This window comes from Cetorhinus maximus, chromosome 10 (genome assembly GCF_964194155.1).
Source record: "Cetorhinus maximus chromosome 10, sCetMax3.hap1.1, whole genome shotgun sequence".
Classification (NCBI taxonomy): domain Eukaryota; kingdom Metazoa; phylum Chordata; class Chondrichthyes; order Lamniformes; family Cetorhinidae; genus Cetorhinus; species Cetorhinus maximus.
The window spans coordinates 72821037-72844187 of NC_135888.1; the positions used below are offsets into that span (position 1 = coordinate 72821037).

Consider the following 23151-nt stretch of genomic DNA (forward strand, 5'->3'; position numbering starts at 1 on the left):
TGCACACACACTATTACTCTACTGTACAATAAATTCCAATAACATTATGAAAATTGTTATATCTTCCTGACACACACCCCCTTTCAACTTTCTCTACTCCAAGGATGACAGTCCCAATCTCTCCTTTGCAAACTTTTTGCCTCCTCAAGCAATGATCCAATTTCCCCCCACGAAATTGCACCATTTGAATCTACTTTCCATCCATTCCCACATGATCACAGTATCAAAGTAATTATTCAAGGGTATTTTCTCTCTCTCTCTCTCTCTCTCTCTCTCTCTCCCCCCCCAGTACCTGCCTTTAAAGCTCATTGCATGTTTTTGGTGAAGAATTTTTGCATCTTTTTTCACATCCATATTTGCTTTTTTATTGGTTTGAACTTTATTTTCCCCATCCTCCTGCCACTATTTTATGACCAATCGTGTTTCACAATTTCTGTACCCCTTGTAAGGTCAACACTTACACCATTCAAGACAGAAAAGGTATATGCTTCTCTAATTTTTCCCTCTAATTGAGTGCTGTGATGCTCTCGGATAGTCTCGAGGGTGTTGTTTTCAATGCCTGTTGAATGTCTCCTTTGTGGGAACTGCTCATAGTTCTTGATGCAATTTTACCAAGATGCTCTACACTTTAATCATTGGCTCCACAGTTCACAATTCTACTGACTTGGATTGTTGCTCTGCAGTGATTGGATGTGGTGAGAGCTGAATCTAATAATATCCCTAATCTCTTTAAGTTTCACCCTTTAATTATCTTGGCTCCATTCATGAAGTACTTCGGCTGTAAGCTTTTTACATGTCTAATATTTATCTGTTGATACTAAATTTAATCTATCACTGTCCACCCACTTAAATCTTTTGCTCTCATGTGTAATTTCTGGGCTGCCTCCTCACATTCAACTTTTCCTTATTTGAGAATCTATGACTTCTTAAGCCAGGTCCTTAATGTAAATCAGTAACACTAGGGGTCCTAACACCAAATTCTGGGCATTCTACTCACCAAGCCCTTTTACACTACAGCCTTAATCTTGGGAAAGCAGCCTAAAAGTACTCATCTCCAAATTAATTCTGCACTATGTCCTGGATCATCATCTGAACTGGCAGTGAAATGTGTTATGGGAATTGTTCACTTGCTGGGAAGTTGCAACAAGTTGGCTATTGTGCATGCATAACTTAATTGGGTTGTGGCATCAACAGTTGACGTCAGCAGGGCATGCTGAAACATCATTAAAATACTTTCTTCTGGTGCATACTTTGTTACCTTGGGTGCTAAAACTAAGATGGAAAATGATCATGGCTGTTAGTTTGACAACAATATGCCATCTTTATCTCACCTGGTTGGTGACCTGCACTGTGAAGTGGTAGCTGGAGATAATTTTTGTTTGTAGACAAAATGCTGAAATCTATTATTGAAGTTGTTTTTAATGCTTTGTCTCATCATACTATGATTTACTAATCAACATAGTTAACATAGTTTTACGAGAGGAGAATTATTTTTGACAAATTTATGTTTTTGAGGATGTAACTAGTATAGTAGATAAACGAGAGCTAGTAGATATATATTTGGATTTCAGAAAAGCATTTGATAAGGTGCCACACAAAAGGTTAATGTGTAACGTAAGAGTTCATGAGTTGGGGAAATATATTAGCATGGATGGGGGATTGGTTAACGGACAAAAAGCAGAAAATGCAGATAAATGGGACATTTTCAAGTTGGCAGACTATAAATAGTGGAGCACCGCAAGGAACAGTACTGGGGTGTAGCTATTTACAATCTATATTAATGACTTAGACAACAAATCTGAGAGTAATGAATCTGTTTGCTGACAATACAAAGCTAGGTGGGAAGTTAAGTTGAGGAAGATGCAGGTTGCAGAGAGATATAGACAGGTTAAGTGAGGGGGCAACAAAGTGGCAGGTGGAATAAAATGTGGGGAAGGGTAGGACTATTAGATTTGGTAGTGAGAATATAAAAGAGTATTTTTTAAAAAGGTGAAACTTGGGTCTTGCACAAGCAACACAAAGTTAGTATGCAGTGCAGCAGGCAGTCAGGAAGGCATTGCCATTTATTGCAAGGGGATAGGAGTAAAAGCATAAGCAAGTCTTGCTAAAATTGTATAGGGCTCTGATGGGACCACACCTATATTGTGTGCCGTTTTGGTTCCCTGAGCTAAGGAAGGATGTACTAGCCGTGGAGGCAGTACAGCAAAGATTCATTAGATTGATTCCTAAGATGAGAGGGTTGTCTTATGATGAGATTTACATTTACGTTGATCAACATTGGCTCCCTGTTACTCAAATGCATCAATTTTTGTAAGAAATCCTAGTCTATCAATAGGAACATTCTCTGTCTCTCTCCTTCCCCTGCCCCAACCACAATACTTATGCACCCTCCCCAGATTGTGTCCTCCTGTTGTTTCTGGATGTCTTTGTATCTCTTCCCCCACCCCTCTGGTGCCAGAGCCTTCAGGTGTCTCAGCTAATTGTAAGGGATTCCACCCCAAGTCCTTCCTAAAGTTTTTGTTTTACTTAAAACCTACTTGTTTTTCTAAACCTTCAATTACCTGTTATGGGGGCTTGAATATGGTTTTTTAAATTTTATCTTTTTCTTCTACATTAAAGATGCTTTATAAATGCAAGCTGTTTACCATTTTAAAAAGAATAGTTACCTTTATTTTGGGGTGTATGGTCTGTCAAATATGTTTGCTACATGTACAGTAAGCCCTGTCTGAGCTTGCATGATTGCTTCAAGGAACACGAGTTGGGAATGTTTTTGTGGATTTTGGTTGTCTTTTTACCCTACCAGGAGTCAGCATTACTAACAATTGGGGAACGTGCAGCCATGTTGCTGTATTTTGCAGTGCTTAAGATGAGCATGTTGGGTCTGATTATCTTTCTTCACTCCTATTGTTTTTTTTTGTTCATTCAAGCGATGTGGGCTTCCCTGGCTACGCCAGCATTTATTGCCCATCCCTAATTGCCCTTGAGAAGGTGGTGGTGAGCTGCCTCCTTGAACCGATGCTGTCCATGTGGTGTAGGTACACCCACAGTGCTGTTCAGGACAGAGCTTCAGGATTTTGACCAGGTGACAGTGAAGGAATAATGATATATTTCCAAGTCAGGATGGTGAGTGGCTTGGAGGGGAACTTCCAGGTGGTGATGTTCCCATGTATCAGCTGCTCTTGACCTTCTAGATGATAGTGGTTGTGGATTTGGAAGATGCTGTATAAGGAGCCTTGATGAGTTTCTGCAGCGCATCTTGTAGATGGTGCACACTGCTGGTACTGTGCATCGGTGGTGGAGGGAGTGAATGTGGAAGTGGTGCAAATCAAGCGGGCTGCTTTGTCCTGGATGGTGTCAAGTATGAAATACTTGAGAGAGATTTCCTAAGTAATCCAATGAGTTTTTAAAACTATTCTAGCCCAGAATAAACTTTTCTTAACCTCTTTTTAAAAATAAACATCAAGCCCAGTGATGGGACCCCCCCCCCCACCTCTAACTAGAAGTTTGAGAGAGAATTGAGATTTTTAGATGAGCATGTGATCTGATTAGAGCAGGGAACACATGCACCTTTTCACTAAACATTTTCTTGGAGTTGGATAGTGTACTGGATTAGACTCTGATTTGACTATTTCTTTGGTGCATGGGTTTAGATTTATTCCAGAGTGATGGAAGGAATACTAATGCAAATTGAGTTAGGGCAGCCTTAATCCAATTCATTGTGGTTAAGAGCCTGCGGAACAGAACCATCACCAATTTAAATTTGACAGTCTCATTTACGGCCGACAGGATAATTATTGTGGAAAGGGAAAAATGTTAGACTAGTGCAGTCAAGTTTTTTTTGTGTTGAGATATGTTGGATGGAGGAGAGATAACTTCATTGCATCTGCATGCTGTTTGTGATCAGCAAGGGCTTAATGCTAACACTGGATGCCCAAAGTGATAGAGTCTTCTATTCCCCAGCATCATTGACCTTCACCTTACCCACAAAAATGTATCAATTTGCAATAGTTATCCTGGTAAATACAAAGCTTGTAACTTCTGTAGAAATGAAGAATTGTGTACATCATCTGAAATTTCCAGATTACTGTAATAATCCTAATTTTGCAGAATCAGTTGAGTATTGGTTCTTTTACACAGCTTAATTTATTCTTAAAGATCTTGGGATATGACTATAATGTTGGGATTTGGGATGGGGATTTCTAGTTCAGATTTGGAAGGTGAGTTTTAGCATTTACTTTTAAAACATAGGAACAAAGGTTCCAGTTTTTGATAAATGAGATGTTCTTTGTGTGGATCAGTTTGTAATGCTGCTCTAATGAGCTAGTGTGAACCTAGTCTTCATTTACATGTTTGATGTTGATTGGGATTGATTTTGTTGCATGGAATACCTTTAGCTAAAGAACAACTGCTAAGAACAGTGTAATGCGTTCTTTGTGTTACACACCCTTTGTTGAATTCATTTGGAGTCTTCCAGCTGCTGTAAGATGTCCAAAATTTATTGTGGTAGCTGTATTTTGTTTGAAACTCGTTCACCAAGTGCCTTTTCTTTATTTAAAAAAGCACTTTGCAGCTCCTTAATACTCTTTTTTCTGTAGCGACCAAAATCAAATTTTACATGGTCTCAGAACTGATCATGCAGGTGCCTGACCTCTCATCAGGCAAAGCAGATACAGTTCTAAATAGTGCCATGGTTTCTGTTGAATACTGCTTATTGTAAGCACATGCAAGATTGAGGAAAAAAATCATGAAGCTTAATTACTCCAGTGTACATCAATTCTGCAGACGTTGGAAATGTGAAATAAAAACACAAAATGCTGACAACACTCAGCATATCAGGCAAGCAAAATAAAGTTAACTTGGTTGGTGACCTTTCATCAAGAACTACGTAGTTATGTTGAATGAGTCATTGCAGATTATCGTGCAGTAAGTGCTACTACTAATTGGTACTGTAGTGGTAAGGAGTGGGGATTGTTTTTTCCATGAAAAGCAAAGTAAGACCTTCTGGAATTTGCAGCTGAGTCATTTCCTTCATTCAGCATTCCACTGACGAGCAGCCTTTTGCTCGTCATTTTTTTTTCTCTATTTGGTTTTTAAATCACAGCTAAAGAAAATATTTTGACACACAAGTTTCCTTACTTTCATTGTGGCATGTCCATTCTTGCATCTGCTTCGCCTGAATAGCCAACTTTGACAAAGTCGAAAAAATTTTAATTGTCTGTCCCCTGTGCAATGCATGAAGGTCTATCTTAATAAACATCATGGTAGCTTATTGTGTTATTATCAAGGTCACCAGTTTGCATTTTTCACAAAAATATAATAGAAAGCAAAATATGAATAAGAAACAGTCTTCAAAATGCAGCTGAGCTTTGAAATGGCATGTAATCATGGAATTTAAATTCTATAAACTAGCATGCTAGTTAATTGCCTTGCTTTTAGTTTAGTTTTAGCCTTTCAATTCAAACATCTGTATTCTTGTATGCTTTATTCTTAACTAGCCCATCCCCACCCCATAACTTAATGTAAATTCCACGTTAATTCATGTAAGTGCTTTTGAATATTTCCGCTCAAAACTGCATTTCCCTTGTGAATCAGTACATAAAAGTTGTCCATCTATGTATTGTTTCTGTGAAATTCGATTCATTGATGACTGAAGCAAGGGTTTAATCCATTTTTTGGTCTAAACTACATGTGTATGAAGACAAAGCCTAGGAGCATGATTGCTTTCAAAGTTATTGGTCCAATTTATCTAGATTCCAAGTTATTTGTAAACTGTTCTCTTGTTCATTTCACAATATAATTTTTTTTCTTAAAAATCATGATTTTGAACAGGTAGGGAGAGAAAACATCCTCCCACTTTTTCCAGAGCAGGCAATGAGGAGAGGAGGAAGGACCTCATAGCAAATCTTGGACACAGTCCACAATTAAATTGGGCAAATAGAAATGGTGAACTATTTGCAGAAATTATCTTCCCAGCACTGTTGACTTGAGTAGCTGAGTTGAAAAGCATAGATGCAAAAAAAGGGTAAACGAGGTAAGCAAATGAAGGAGAAAAAAATAGAAGGATACATTGAATAGGGCTAGTTGAGAGGTGGGAATCTTTGTGGAGTATTAACTATAACATTGATCATTCGGTCCAAATGGACTGTTTCTATGCTGCAGACTATGGTATTTTATGTAATTTATCTCTCTGCTTGCCCCCTTTTTATAGACTTTTTTTGAATGATTACTCAGCAATGTTTATAGCGGCACCTTTAATCTGAAAAATGTGTTCATATTCTAAGTTGGTACAGTTTTGTTGGATGTATATTATGGATTGTATAAAGGTGAGATAGAAATTCTGTTTTGCAAAGAGAAAATCCTTGCTATGTGCCAACATGCTAAGCAAATTGCATTTTCTGAGATCTCATTTTTTTACAGCTTTGTATTCCTATGATGCTCGAAACCTTTTATATTGTGCTAGACACTAGGAGCAACAGCCTGAGCCTATGAATTGATAGGGTAGTGTATGATGGCTCAGAAGGAGGCTGATTTGTGTGTCCAATCGTCAGGTGATACTGAAGCATTGGAACATTGGGTCCGTTGCCTGACTCAAGCTGATACTAGCTGCCCTTTGAGGCATTCCCAGTTAGCAAGTTCTTTAAATTCTGGCAGCTTTTCCGTTCCTGCTCTATGATTCTACGATGATGCTGCTACTTGCTTCAGGGCACCTTAAGTCCCTAGTACACATACAGCAGAGCCTTAACCATAGTATTAAAGGTAACCATGGCCCTTGACTTGGGTTTGGAATTTTTCCCAGGGGAACTTTGTCAAGGAGCACCGAGGGCCTGTGTTCGGCAAGTAATTGAAGCCCTGTTCCATAAGACTAGGGAGCTATTCAGATTGGAATTTCGGCTGCAGGGCAAAAGCAGAGGGCATTAAGTTTTTGCAGGATTATTGGCTCTCCTAGATTTCTGGGTGCAAACAACAATTTGCTCTCCTTCAGAGCTCTCAAAGATACATGAACTCCCTCAGTCTTCATATGGTCTGTATATCTTGCATCTCAAAATTTTCATGCAAGTAAACCACATTTACTGTATTAAAATGCATGGTGTAATATGATTATTCACATAATTTGCATTTACGTAGTACCTTATGTCCTTGAACGTCCTGAAAGGTTTTTTGACTGATGGGTTACGTTTGAAGTATGGTCATTCTTGCTAAACACAGCAGCTAATTTGCACACAGCAAGGCCCAATAAATAGCAAATGAATGAGAAGACTTTTTTTTTTGATGTGACTAGTCGTCAATTCCAGCTTTGTGCCCTATTTCAATTTATTCTGGTTAGTTTTTTTTATTTGCAAAATGTCAATGTATCATTTTAACTTATGAATTAAAATATTCCAGTTTGTAAACTTGCAATATTCTCATTTCTAATATAGGTGAAATGATGAGGAGTGCTTCATCAGAATTTGCAGAGGATCCTTGTTCTGCTATGAAACGTGGCAATATGGTTCGAGCTGCACGAGCATTGCTGTCTGCTGTTACTCGCCTTCTTATCCTGGCCGATATGGCAGATGTTTACAAACTACTTGTACAACTGAAAATAGTAAGTTCTATACTGAACATTTTCTCATTCAGTCTCAGAACTTTCTGATCAGTGTTAAAATACATAGTTGCTTTAAAAACAAACTATGCATGTAACAATTATTTGTATAAAGCAGGGAAATATTAATTATTTTGATGTCTGACTCCTGAGAATGGTAGGACAATATTGTCCTGGAAATTTCAGGGATATAGCAAGCTTGATAAAAGTTGCACTGCAGTATATGACTGGAAAAAGTCACTGATTTTTAACAGGTGTGTTGTATTAGGAGTGCTTTCCTTCTAGCTGGCTCATTCCATGACGATCTTTGTATTTTGTATAATATTCTTCAGGTAGCGCTCTGGAGTTAGATACTGGCCTTTTATGTCTCTGACATAGATTCAAATCCCAGTCTAGAGTGAGAGACAATAATTTTAACCCCCATGTTCTGCTGAAATACATAAATAGGATAAAGCTTGAGGCGTTGGTGTAATGGTATTGCCTCTGGATTAGTAGTCCAGAGACCCAGGGTAATGCTCTGGGGACTCGGGTTTGAATCCCACCACGGCAGATGGTGAAATTTGAATTAAATTAAAATCTGGAATTAAAAGTCTAATAATGACAATGAAACCATTATCACTTGTTGTAAAAATCCATCTGGTTCACTATTACTTTTAGGGAAAGGAAATCTTCCGTCCTTACCTGGTCTGGACCCACAGATATGTAGTTGCCTCTGAAATGTCCTATGAAATGACACTCAAACTGCTAAAAAGCCACAAAGGAATGGACCACCCAGCATCAACCTAAGCATCAGAAATGATAATGGCAAACTCAGCAAAGTCCTCCTTACACTTGTGCCAAAATTGGGAGAGCTGTCTCACAGACTAGTCAAGCAACAGCCTGACATAGTCATACAGAATCATACCTGACAGACAATCCCCAGCAGAGGTGGTGGCACAGTGGTATATGTTCGGGTGGGAGTTGCCCCAGGAGTCCTCAACATTGACTCCAGACCCCATGAAGTTTCATGGCATCAGGTCAAACGGGTAAGGAAACTTCCTGCTGATTACCACATTCTCCCCTCCCCCTTCAGATGATGAATCAGCACAAGGGCACAGAATGTACTCTGGGGGGAGACTTCAATGTCCATCACCAAGAGTGGCTCGGTAGCATCACTACTGACCGAGCTGGTCGAGTTCTAAAGGACACAGCTGCTAGACTGGGTCTGCGGTGGGTGGTGAGGGAACCAACAAGGCAAAGACATACTTGACCTCATCCTCACCAACATCATCGACAGGAGTGACCACCACACAGTCCTTGTGGAGACTTAGCCCTATCTTTGCATTGAGGATACCCTCCATCGTGTTGTGTGGCACTACCACTATGCTAAATGGGATAGATTTTGAGCAGATTTAGCAACTGAAGGACTGGGCAACCTTGAGACACTGTGGGCCATCAGCAGCAGTAGAATTGCACTTGACCACGATCTGTAACCTCATGACCTGGCATATCCCCCACTCTACCATTATCATCAAGCCAGGGTTCAGTGAAGAGTGCAAGAGGGCATGCCAGGAGCAGCTGCAGGAACACCTAAAAATGAGGTGAAGCTACAGCACGGCTAGCATGCCAAACAGCATAAGCAGCAAGTGATAGACAGAGCTAAGCGATTCCACAACCAACGGATCAGATCTCTGCTCTGTAATGCTGCCAGATCCAGCCGTGAATAGTGGTGGACGATTAAACAGCTCACTGAACGAGGAGGCTCCACAAGTATCCCCATCCTCAATGATGGAGGAGCGTAGCACGTCAGTGCAAAAGATAAAACTGAAGCACTTGCTATAATCTTCAGCCAGAAAAGCCGAGTGGATGATCCTCATGGCCTCCTGCAGAGGTTCCCAGCGTCACAGGTGCCAATCTTCAGCCAATTTGATTTACTTCATGTGATATCAAGGGATGGCTGAAGGCACTGCAAAGGCTATGGGTCCTGACAATATTCCGGCAATAGTGCTGAAGACTTGTGCTCCAGATCTTGCCGTGCCCCTAGCCAAGCTGTTCCAGTACAGCTGCAATGCTGGCATCTACCCAGCAATGTGGAAAATTACCCAGGTATGTCCTGTACGCACAAAGGACAAATCCACCCTGGCCAATTACTGCTCCCCCCCATCAGTCTACCCTTGATCATTAGTAAAATGATGGAAGCGGCCATCAACAGTGCTATCAAGTGGCACTTGCTTAGTAATATCTTACTCACTGCTCAGTTTGGGTTCTGCCAGGGCCACTCAGCTCCTGACATTACAACCTTTGTTCAAACATGGACAAAAGAGCTGAACTCCTGAGGTGAGGGGGGAGTGACTACTCTTGACGTCAAGGCCGCATTTGACAGAGTGTGGCATCAAGGAGCCCTGGCAAAACTCGAGTCAATGGGAATCTGGGACGAAAACTCTCCACTGGTTGAAGTCATACCTAGCACAAAAGAAAATGGTTAGAATGTGGTTGTTGGAGGTCAGTCATCTCAGCTGTAAGACATCACTGCAGGAGTTCCTCAGGGTAGTGCCCTAGACCCAGCCTTCTGTAAGGACAAGGGCAGCAGATGCATGGGAATACCACCACCTGGAAGTTGCCCTCCAAGCTACTCACTACCCTGACTTGGAAATATATCGCCGTTCCTTCACTGTCACTAGATCAAAATTCTGGAACTCCTTCCCTAACAGCACTGTGGGTGTACCTACACCACATGGACTGCAGCGGTTCAAGAAGGCAGTTCACCACCACCTTCTCAAGGGCAACTAGGGATGCGCAATAAATGTGGCCTAGCCAGCAAAGCCCACATCCCATGAATGAATTGAAAAGAAAGATATTCTGTACTGTTCAGTGGACTTTATTGGCTTATAATTCACAGCCAGTCATCTATTCTACATTTGGCATTGTTCTAAATTATTTCTGCAATGAAATGAGCTAAGTTAGCTTTGGAAGACTTACTGTTTGAAGTAAAACAATACTGATATTGAATTACACCATACATTGGTTGCCTTAAGTCTTGAATGTACTGATTATGGTGAAGGAGATTTGACTGTCAGTTTTAAGTTTTTTAATCATTAATAAACTCACTTGTGAAACTTAATGTACAGATATTCCTTTGTTGGGTTTATTGGGAAATGATTGACATAACATGTAAGGAATTTGTGTATGCTCAGTTTATGAAAGTTACTAAATCCTCTTTGACAATCTAATATTGTAGTTACTGGCTACACACTGTCCCATTGAAAGATCAACAGTGGAGAAGAGAAGGAAGAGACATGATGTAAATTTTCTCCAGTGGGTCACTTCTAACAATCACTAAATACCAGAGATGCTACCTCATGGATAGAAAGAGTTTGCCTTTAGTTGCAACAACTTGGTCCCATGCCTCACTTCCTGCCACTGTTGAACTGAAAGTGCCCTGTAATAAGGGTGGGGAGGAAGCGATAACAAAAGTGCAAATAAATCTTGCTGGTGACCTTAATTTTGGTATTACGGTGCCTGGAAGAGAATAAATTTTCTAAGACACTTGGAGGAAAATTGCAGCATATTTCTGTAAAATCCATGGCTCCCAGTGAACAAGGACCTTTTTGTCAGTGATATTTCTGCTATTCGCATTTCCCATTAGAGTTACTGGCTGGCCACATGTACGTTAGTACAAGACCACCCCCTTCATCCAATTGTTCAACTAAAAGCATAGCAACTTGTCTGGTACCCTGTTAGTATCAGTGACTCTCCTTAGTGCTGGAGATGTGATCTTAATCCATATTGACTGTTTAATTTATTGCACATTGGGCAAGTAGATTGAGGCTGTTTGCTAGCGATATCAAGTTATGCTGAATGAGGCCTGAATGGACAGGAGGATACCCAGGAACAGATAAATAGCTGAGTGAGCTGCCATATACCACTACAGTAAACTAGTGAGCATGATTACCAACTCCATTTACCTAAATTGCTGGTCTAGAGATTTTTGTACTACATTGCCTTGTGTATTTAATCTTGTTGAATGTACACATAATCAGTTGACTCTTTTCTAGGTTGAAGAAACCCTTGTAAAAGTGAGGAATGCCAACAATGAACAAGAGCTTGGAATACAATTTAAGGCATTGAAACCTGAAGTGGACAAACTGAATCTTATGGCAGCCAAAAGACAGCAGGTATGAACAAGATGTTGTGATCAAAACATTTTTTTAGAAAAACACTTGTATAATCGCAGATATGGAATTGGGAAGAATTTTTTTCATATATGTAGCCCAGAAGAGAGGGCATCACCAAACCATATGCACATTGAGTGTTTGGTAATACTAAGCTGAGACAATAGTAGGTTGTGTTATAAGATGCAATAATTTAATGGTATAATTTAACATTTCTCTGTGGTTTAGGAAAAATATATTTAGCAGTCTCTTGGCTCGACTGTTAATTTAAAACATGCACCTTGATGTGCTTTTCTTTATTAAAGATTCTGTATGAATGCAGTTGCTGGTAATCCATCTAAGACTTTTTCAGGATGTTTAGCATAATTCATCTATGCCTCATTCACTTGGACAAAATGCATTCTTTTAAAAATGGCTGTTAGTTTTAAAGTGCTTTTTCTTTAGATGCTCAGTTTAATAGGAGGAAGGTGACAAAAAAGACTGCACCAAGAGTCTTCAGTTTGGTGAATTAATGTTGTGGATACTGGCTGGGATATGTCAAAACCAGACATATGTCAACTGAAACAATATTGATGCTAGTTGTTGGGTGGTCTGTAGTTCAAGCAATTTTCTTTAGATCAAAGAGTGTAATGGTAAGAATTTGGCTCCTGTGGAAAATGAAAGGGAGGTATCTAGAATAAAAATGCAATAGAGTATGATTTATCACTAAGATTTGCAGATAATCATTTTAGAATCTTGGTGTAAGTTTACAGTAATATGGTATGGTATTTCTTTTGAAGGAATTGAAGGATATTCATCATAGAGATCAAATGGCTGCAGCACGAGGAGTTCTACAGAAGAATATCCCTATGCTCTACACTGCTTCACAGGCTTGTCTCCAGCACCCAGATGTGGCTGCTTACAAAGCCAACAGGGATTTGATCTATAAGCAATTGACACAGGCAGTTACCGGCATTTCGAATGCAGCTCAGGCAACTACATCAGAGGATGTCACCCTTAGTCAGCAAAGTAGTGCTGGCGAGCTGGCAGTTGCTTTGAATCGCTTTGATGTGAGTATTTCCAATAAACTTTGCCATTTGACATAGATACTAATCTTCGGAATTAAGTCATTTCAGTATCGTATTTAGTTCTGTGAAAGGTTTGTATCACTTGCACATGATCATATGAACTTGATTACTACTTTATTCGTGTTGCTGTTCAATGAGCACAATGGAACTCAAATCAAAACTGGGAATACTGCAGCTAGAGGTTCCAAAGTGGCTGGAGTGTAGTGATTGGGAACTATATTGTCCAATGCTTAGCCTGCAGGCCAAATTTTGCAAGAGACCTTCATGTAACCTGCAAAGCCCTGCTAGTTATTTTCATCTTTCCTCTTGCTGAATCTCAGCTTTGACTCAGTTTTGGGCTTGGTAGACTTGGACAAATCAGGGAGCAATCTTTACCAGTTATTTAGATTTGAAAAATTTCAAGTGCTGAGGCTGAATGTATTCAGTTTTCAAAGTTTAGGAAAGGATGAAGAATGGTAAGACTTTAATTTCTTTTCTGGGTCTTTTTTTAAATATAGGCTCTTCTGTGTATATCTGGATATCTGTCTTTTTGTTTATGCGTTTTAACTTTGACTAATAGTATAGTCATGGCCCACTGTAGGGGGTTTATGTTATGTATGAGGCCCCAGTACTAAAACTTTTGACATAACTGATGAAAAGATGCAAGCTTGCTGTTATTGTCCAACACCTGCCAAGTTTGCAAATGTGTCTGTGATCAAGTGTGTCATCTACATGCACCGAGAGCTATCTTTACAAAGCGGAAACAGAGCACTTGTGGGCTAAGTGCAAGTTGTAAACATGTATCTAATCCAAGTTCTTTAAAACAAAATAGAACATCTTGGAGTTGTTTTCCAGCTGCTATCAGGGGCTACACTACATCAAACAATTCCTTTATAGCTGCTGACATGCAATGCCTGAGCTTCTACTGTGCCATTTGGGGGATTAAGCACAATGTGCAGGTATGTGCTAGAAAGATGGAGGCTAGGATCCAAGTCCAAACTGATGTGCACCAAAAAAAAAGCTTAAATAAGCTTTGGGACAAATGATACAATAGAAACAAACAGGAAGACTGTGCCACCTTTTCTTTCAGGCTAGCCACTTGAGTTTAAGTGTACTGGATGGATGGTAGTACTTTAATTGGATGCAGTATATGGCATAAATCATTTCTACCTTTTTAAAGCCAATAAGAGAAACTGCTGGAAATATCCAGCAGGTCAGGTAGCATCTGTGGAGTGAGAAACATATTTAATCATTTTTGCACAGATACAGCCTGGCCTGCTAAGTACTTCTAGTATCTTCTGATTATATTTCATATTTCCAGCATTGCAGTATTTTGCCTTCTAACTTTTTTCTAAATTTGTCTACAGAGCTATTAACCTGGGCATGTAATGCTTCATCCCCACCCACTGTAGTTTTCATATTTGAAAATGCTATATTTATTAGTTTTGTTTGTTTCAGATCTTCACACTTCTTTCCTTTTGGGAAATAGTGGGGAAGTGCTAGAAGGACTAGCAGGCTCTTTCCATGGCGGGCAAGTCCTGAAATGGGAATTCAAACCAATGTTTCTGTTTCAAATAGTGATGCTACCTACTGAGTCCCTATGTTTATTAGTGTTAAGATATTTTTTTGAACTTTCATATCCTGCTTGTTAAGATTTGGTTCTTACCTTGTAGTTTATGCTTTCAACGTGCTTGTCAGGGGAAGCCTGGAAATGAGACCGATTGGTCCCAATATTGCGGTAGTAATGACAGCGAAGCTGTAAGCTTTTGCTGTTATCCCCCTTCTGAAACTGACAGCAACTTCAGGAGTCCACACATGCATGGTTAGAAGTGGAAATCAAGAGGCTGCTCTCATTGATCCTGTGCTTCCTCGTAGGGTGTGCTGTTGAAGTCCCCCTAGACTATAATCAGTTAGAAATCTCTGAACTCACAAGAGCTTGGTCTTCTAGTTGCTGTAACACAGGAGGAGAGCATTTAGCACTTCAAGCCCCTTCCCTCATTCAGTGAGATAGTTATTGATCTGCAGTTAATTCCATACATCTGCATTTGCCCCTTATCTGAGGTTGTTAGTGTTTGGAATTCTCTTTCCTAACAAGCAGTGATGGCTGGATTATTGAGTATATTCAAGGCTGAGTTAGACAGATCCTTGATCAAAAGGAGTCCAAGGGTTATTAGGGGCAGGCCGCGATCAGATAAGCAAATATCTTTTTGAATAGCGGAGCAGATTCAAGAGGCTAAAAAGCCTATTCCTCCTATTATATTATTTACCTTTTCTGTTCCCCTTTAATATCTTGAAAGCTTTAATCAAATCATCCCTTAACCCTCAATTCCAGGGAATACAACCCTATTTGAGAGATTACACATAATTCAGCCCTTGAAGCCTGGTAAATCTCTGCTGTACTCCCTCTAAGGCCATTATATCCTAAGGGATTGTGCACAGAGTTGCCCATAGTATTTTGTGTGTGGTCTGACCAGGGCTTTTGTGTAGCTGTAGCATGAATTCAACCCCTTGTATTCTAGTTCTCTAGATATAAAGGTCAGCATTCCATTAGTCTCTGATTATTTTCTGTACTTGCTTTGACATTTTAATAATCTATATACCTGGGCCTTCATTGTTTCTAGCTTTTCACCATTTAGAAAATATCCTTTTCAGGTCCAACGTAGATGACCTCACATTTGCCTGCATTGAAATCCATTTGCTACAGTTTTGCCCGTTCTTTGCTTCTATCCAGACTGCTTATGTTGTTGCCTATTGTGTCATCGGCAAATTTGGATATGTGGCATTCTGTCCCATCATCTAATTAGTTAATAAATGCAGTGAATAATTGGTGGCCCAGCACAGATTCTTGCAGGATACCAGTAGTCACTCCCTCCCAGTTGGACTAACTGCCTGTTATTGCTACTCTGTCTCTTGTCATTCAGACAATTTCCTAACCAGGTCAATAATCTGCTTTCAGTTCCATGAACTTCAACTTTAGCTAACAGTCTGTTATGAGATATTTTATCAGATGCTTTCAAGAAGTCCATGTGAGTAATATATAAATCTATAAACCCCTGCCCACTGTATTAGTCACCTTCTCAAAAAATTCCATCAGGTTCATTGGGCATGACCAACCCTTTACAAATCCATGCTGGCTCTCTGATCAGCTGAAAATTTTCAAGGTGTTATAAGTCACTCTATCAATAATCCATAAAGCTCAAAACTCTACAAACAAGAGGAGGTTAAAATTTGCACTTAATTCGGAAAATACTTTCTGCAATTTACCCAATTTCAAAACTGGTTACCACCACCATGCCCAGAACAATCAAGGAAACTCAAGTGTGACTAAATTCAGTCCTGTAAGATGCAGGATTGAAAGGCACTGATGCAGCCTTATTCCTTACGTGGTTCAGGGCCTGAATCAAGTACTCAATGAAATTTGTGCTTCAGTGCCTGAAATATAGAAATGGTGTATTGGTTTATAGTTTTAATATAATTTTTACTCAACATTGCCGTTCTTTTAATATCCTGTCCAATACTTCCCTGTTACCTGCTTATTTTATCTATTATTGTTAATACATGATTGTTACATGCTTGCATGCAACCTGATTACTTAGTCTATGAACTTTCCAATGCAAGTTACATTGTAGTTCAGCCTTCTGGCTGCTTTTTGAATAGCAGAATTATGTTCTAGACTCTAGTAATTTCCCGACAACAGTTAAGTTATTAGGCTAACTGGTCTATAGTTACCTGGTTTCTCTCTCAGCTTTCTTAAATAGTGGACTGGCATGTACAATTTTCCAAACTAAATGAATAGTTCCCAAATCAAGAGAACTTTGAGAGACTGCAGTTAGGCGAGAATATTGCAGACCCTCTCTTTCCACTAAAACCCTGGGATGGAAGCCATTGCTCCAGGCAGTTTTCACTATAATGCCATTGTTTTCTTCATTACTGTTATTTTGCTTACATGAATTTTGGTGAGTCCTGTTCATGATTCATTTTTAGCTTCCTTGGGATGCCTGTCCTTTTTGATCTCTTCCTCTCCTGTAAGTATTGATGCATAGCAGTTATTCAACAAGTCTGCCATTTCCTTATTTTATTATTTCACCATTATCAGTTTTTAAGGGGCTCACTTTGCTCCTGACCACCCTCTTTTTCCTAATATATTCGTAAGAGCTTTTTGTGTATATTTTGATATCCCTTGTATCTTTTTATGCTCTCTTTTTGTCTAGCTCTTAGATCGTGGCAAATGGTAAAGATGCAAACAACAGCAAAGGATGACAAAACTAATGTTATGCTATTTTTTTGCACTTTTGTATTTTTTTTAGATTTATGTTGTCACTTGCCTCCTTAGTTGTAGAAGCATAGAATGATAAAATGGAATCAAAGAAAGATGCCTGTCATTTGGCCTGTCATGTCCATGCCCGCTTTCTAAGAGCTACTCAGCAAGTCACATTCCCCTGCCTTCTTCCTGTAGGCCAGCAAATCTTTTCTCTTCAGATAGTTATCCAATTTCCTTTTGACAGTCACATTTAAATCTACCCTGAATACTCTCAGGCAGTGCATTCAAAATTGTAACCACTCACTGTGTAGAAAAATTTTTGTTTGTCGTCATTGCTTCCTTTGCCAATCACCTTAATTCAGAGTCCTCCAATTCTTGACTCTTCTACCAATGGGAACAGTTTCTCGCTGCCTACTCTGCCCAGATCCCTCAGGATTTTGAGTACTTCTATCAAACCTCTGCACAACCCTCTCTGAGAAAAACTACCTCAGCTTCTCCAATCTATCTCTGTAACTGAAGTGTCTCATCCCTGGAACCATTCCTGTAATTCTTTTCTGCATCTTCTATGATGTCTTCATATCCTTCCTAAAGTGTGATGTTTATTTTAAAAGAAAGGATGGTAGAAATCCAGTGGCAGACTTATAAGGAGATATTTAATAACTCTCAGCAAAGATTTATTCCAGTGAGAGAGACTCTTGAGAAGGATGCATCATCTCATAGCTAAATAAGGAAGTTAAGAACTGTCTCAAATTGAAAAGAATACTGTACAATTCGGCAAAGGTTAGTGGTAGGTCAGAACATTGGGCAGATTTTAAGAACCAGCAAAGAGTGTCTTAAAAAATAAAGAGGGAGAAAGATAGAGTATGAGAGAAAGCTAGTTACTTTAATAAAAAAGAGAAAGTAAGAGTTTCTACAAGTATTTAAATAAGAAAAGTGTCACTAAAGCTAGTGTTGGTCCTCTAGAGAGAGCCTGGGGAATTGATAATGGAAAACAGGAAATGGCAGAGGTGTTGAACAGGTATTTTGTGTCTGTCTTCACTGTAGAAGACTTGGCAAACTTCTGGTAAAACAAGAGGTGAAAGAGGGAGAAACTTGTAATGATCACCATTGCCACAGGAAAGTTACTGGGAAAACGATTAGACCTAAAGGCTGACGAGCACCCAGGACTAGATGGCCTACATCGTAGGGTCTTAAAAGAAGTTGCTACAGAGATGGTAGAGGCATTGGTTATAATCTTCCAAAATTCTTTATGTTCTGCAAAGCCCCAGCATGTAACACCTTTATTCAAGAAAGGAGGGAGATAAAAATAGCAAACTATAGGCCAGTTAGCCTAACATTTGTCATTATTAAAGAGATTATAGCAGGATACATGGAAAATCATGTGACCAGGCAAAGTCAACATGGTTTTGTGAAAGGGAAATCCAGTACTCCTGGCGATGTTTTCTTTTCTAATGATTTGTGTGTAACCTCTTCTGTAACTTCTTTTAATATGCACAAAGACAATTCATCTGGTGCATAAGCTTTATCCTCTCAGGGTTCCATAAGTTTATCAATCATCTCTCCCATTTTTATCTTAAGTGTTTTATCTTTTGATCAACTCTTTCAGTATCATGTTCATCATTTTGGTCTTCCTCGTAAATACCAAGGCAATCTAATTATTTAGTATATCTATCATTTCCTTGACTTTATCTGTGAGTCTATCATGCATACCGCTTATCAACCTTATTCAGATTTTCCTTATGTAAAATTGCTTCAGAATATTTTACTTTTTTTTATATTACTTATTTATTTTGTAGCTCCTCTTTGCCTTCCTAATTGTTTGACTTATTTCCTAACCATTTCATATTCCCTATTACTTACTATCCTGGTCTCTATGTTTGAAGTCTCCACCCCCCCCTTCTATTATCTTTACACACACCTTTCCATTCTCATTGGCTTCTCTGTTCCTTATGGCATTGAAGTACATTCCTTTCTAGTGCAGTATGTTTGCTTAGTACTGCTGTCATTTGTCCCTGCTTTATTATTGGTTTAATATTTTGTTAGTATTTTAAGTATTAAACCCTATAAATTAAAATTGTGATATAACGTGCAGTACAGGTCCTGAGAGTCCCTCTGGCCAGTTGCTACCTTATTTTATATTGCAATGAAATTGCATTTTGTTATAAATGATCAATTTTCCAAAATTTCTGTATGAGGACTTTTTGATCTCACGGTTATTAAGAGCAGGCGAATTGAAATGGTTCCTTGGTGAAAAGCCCTAAAAGCAAATAAATTGTCACCTCAACCAGTCCAAGAACTAGACTTTGACAGACCTAAGAATAACTTGTCTGTCAGAATGCTTACCCTGGGAAATGTGTGTGACATAACAAGAACTAGGGGGCTAGTTCGCCCAATTGGCTAGATGGCTAGCATGTGGTTCAGAATGACCAACTGCAAGGGTTTTATGCCTATTGCAACTGAGGCAGATTTGGGATCTGCCTCTACACCCTGCCCATGAGGGTGGAAGGCAAGCCACCACTGACAAAAAAGCTGCCAAGAAAATGGCTCAGGATGAAACATCAGCAGGCAATGAGCCAAGGACCTGTCTTCAGGCAGAGCACACATGACATAACTGATCTCCATAGTTCTAGCTATGTTATCAGAGGTGGCGGTGGGATTCTGGGAAGAAGAGTAAAAATCCAAGCAATTGAAGAAACAGAACTCTGTATGTTTCCATTATGTTGAAAGTAAAGTAATGCAATTCAGATGTACTTGTTTTCTTAATGAGAATTGTTCAGGGAGCCCAATACATCAACAGTATGTTATTTCATTCGCATAATACACAATGATTTTGCTCTTCGATTTTTTGATGTTATGCATCAGTTCTACTATGTCTGCCTTAACCTTTGGAAAAAAGATAAATGTAAACAAAAATCTAAAACATTAGTGATACACAGAGGCGTAATCAAAACATTAGAGACTTGAAATGACCCTATCAGTAACCTGTTACTATACTGTATTCCCAGTAATGCTTTTAAGTTTTAAGTATCTTTGCGGCTTTGGAAATGTGCCCATTGTTGCATAAATCTGATCATTGTGACTATTGAAAGGATAATTTTGATAGCAAGTGGAGATCAGACAGGAACAGGGGGTTATTGCAAACTTGAGTGTTCTGAGATGAACTTGATGGGGCCTGTATGCTTTACTATAAGCTAGGAGGAGGGCATTTGTAACTCTTGGCATACAAAATATAATTATAACATCTTCGTGATCAATATTACAAAAGATGTATTAAGACCTTGAGTAGGGAGAACAGAAGATGGAGGAGTAAACACATACAAAAACTTACAAATCTGTTGTGCCTTTAACTTAGGAAACATATCTCCAGAGTGCTTCACAGATGGGAATAAAATGGGTGTAAATGGAAGATGGCAGAACATATGGTTAAGTGGGTAAATTTTGAGGATACTCTTTAATATCCAGAAGAGGGGATGAGGTGATGGGTTTTAGGAAAGAGTTTGACATTATGGTAAAGGCAGTTGAGAACTTTGCCACTGATGAAGAGAAAACACAAAGCTGGACAACCAAGAGCTTAGGCTGGCTATTATATTAGTCGTAAAGTCAGATAAACCAATGGAATGAATTTAGGATAACAGATTTTGAAATGACTGTTGGGTGGCATGAAGCAACTATTGACATGCTAGACAAATGAGACTTGCCATGTAACAGAATGCGAGTGGAGGAGTTTAGGATGATTTGGAAGGTAGCATTCGAGGTTGAGTTTAATAAATTTATTCTGGAAGTGATATGGATCGGTGTTGCAATAGTGGCCTTGTTGCAAAGTTGAAAGTGGATTTGAGGTTTCTGCTGTAGGAGTAAATTACGCACAATCCGTTACAGCTTGACCAAGCATTTGATGATTTAGGTGTAGATGTATGTTTATTTTTCTGGAGGCTAAATATGATTTTTTCAGTTTTTCTATTATTTGCTTTGAAGATTATTTTGCATGTCCACAACTTGGTGTTAAACTGATGGCCTTGACTGTGCAGAGAATTTGAGTGGCAGAGAGGTGGAGCAGAATGTTATCGGTCTACAGATGGACACTGTTCCTATTTTTTCTTTGTATTGTGACCTTTCAGGGGGAAACGGGTAAATAAGGAAAAGGAGGATAATGAAAGGTGGAGCTTTGTAGTACACTAGAGCTGAGCATAGAGAGGTGTGAAAAGAAGCCATTGTTGGAGATACTTTAGCCAATCTGGGATAATTATAATTGAGACCATGCAAGAGCAAAATATTCTAAGCTCTTGAGGCAGTAGGGCAGAGGAAGGTAATTGAGGAAGAGTTCATGATGTATAATTTAAGGAGACATTTTTAGTTAGGTAGAAGTGCCATGGTTAAAAAGTTGGTGTGGGGGGTTTGATGGTTGTTTGTTGTAAGATGCAGTGCTGAGGGTATGGTGCAGATGTACAGTTAATGTATTTTGGTGGGGAGGAGGCGGAGGAGTTGTATTCCCCTGAATAAAATAGTGCTGTAGTAAAGCTGTCGATATAATTTATAACAGTTTATAATTTTGGAGGCACTTGGTTTGGTGAGAACCCTGAACTCATAAGCATTTAACAGTTAGCAACTGATTTAAACCGACAAGGGGAATCTGGAAGAGCCAGTGAATTTCTTTGTTTTGTTTTCTTGATGGACGAGTCCTATAAAATGTCTGTTTTGCTTTTGCTACAACTAGAGGCAGTATTTCTTTATTTAAATTTTTTAAAATTCATTTGCGGAATGTGGGCTTCACCGGCTAGGCCAACATTTATTGCCCATCCCTAGTTGCCCTTGAGAAGGTGGTGGTGAGCTGCCTTCTTGAACGGCTGCATTCCATGTGGTGTAGGTACATCCACAGTGCTGTTAGGAAGGGAGTTCCAGGATTTTGACCCGGCGACAGTGAAGGAAAGGCGATATATTTCCAAGTCAGGATGGTGAATGACTTGGAGAGGAACTTCCAGGTGGTGTTCCCATCTATCTGCTGCTCTTGTCCTAGGTGGTAGTGGTCGCAGGCTTGGTGTTGTCTAAGGAGACTTGTGAATTTTGGTGAATACACCAAAACTATTTTTATAGCTTTCTTCAGGAGCAGTAGTAAAGATGGTGCCGATTGTTTCATTGCTATTGAAATAACAGAGGCCTTAAGTGATGCCTACTTTCAAATACACAAAGCCCTGTAGTTGATTGGATTCAGAATTGGGGTTAATTTCATCTAACAAAGTGCAAATGCTTTATACAATATGAATGCATCTATCGTACCACAAATATGAAACAGTTTTGGTGAAAATGGCATACTTTCTCGACTTTTTTCTCATTCTGTTACTGCTTAATAGTACACTTCACGTTTCTTTCCCCCAGTAAATGTTGTACCTCCTTTCATTAAGCTTTAATTTATTAAATTCTGAATCCAACAGTCATGCTGAATTAATGACACTTGTTTTTTTTACCTGTACAATGAAGGTGTACAAATTTAACAGCTGATAGTGCAGTTTTCATTTCAGCCTGAGTTATTGAAAAATGGAGGACATTTATACTTGATTTATAGCTCTGAATTCTACACATTGCATATCAAATACACAAGGAACAATTGCTGTTGAAGTGTTTTAATTTTTTTTATAGAAACAAAGGAAGGTAGGTAGATGAAGTGGGAAAGTGCTGACCTTTGAAATTTGAGTTGCTGGCCTTGCTTTTAATTGAACTAATTTGGTACAATTAAGTAGTATTAGTTTTCTTCAAATGCAGGGAGATGAGCAGTAGTTAAGGAAAGGGAACAATAAGAAAATTCCATCTGCTACCTGATGGACAGTGAAGCTTGTGAACAAACTGTCTTTCTCATCTTAGCTGGAAGTGTTAAATGAAGGGGCGTCAGGGAAGAACTGTTCCTTTGGACGATATGGAAATTTTTTTTTAGCTCTTCAGAGCTGGATCATAATATAAGTTTATACACTCATATTTGCAGAAATGTTTTGTTACCAAGATGATTTTCTGTTGAAATCAAATTTGTTTTCAAGCATGTGTTCATTTATGATAAATCATTTTAAGCTTAAGCCTCAAGGTAAGAATCTTGCTAATTGAGTTTGGGCTAGTTAATTAAAT

General features: G+C 39.1%; 1 protein-coding gene across 2 annotated transcripts in view; it reads left to right on the top strand.

Annotated features, from left to right (window-relative positions):
* The window catches only part of ctnna1 (catenin (cadherin-associated protein), alpha 1), a 184214-nt gene that overhangs the window by 38647 nt on the left and 122416 nt on the right, over positions 1–23151 (top strand). For both annotated transcript variants that reach the window (XM_078550616.1, XM_078550615.1), the window contains exons 4-6: positions 7419–7585; positions 11617–11736; positions 12513–12782. In XM_078550616.1, coding sequence (XP_078406742.1) covers positions 7419–7585; positions 11617–11736; positions 12513–12782 — 557 coding nt within the window. The remainder of the gene's footprint in view (positions 1–7418; positions 7586–11616; positions 11737–12512; positions 12783–23151) is intronic.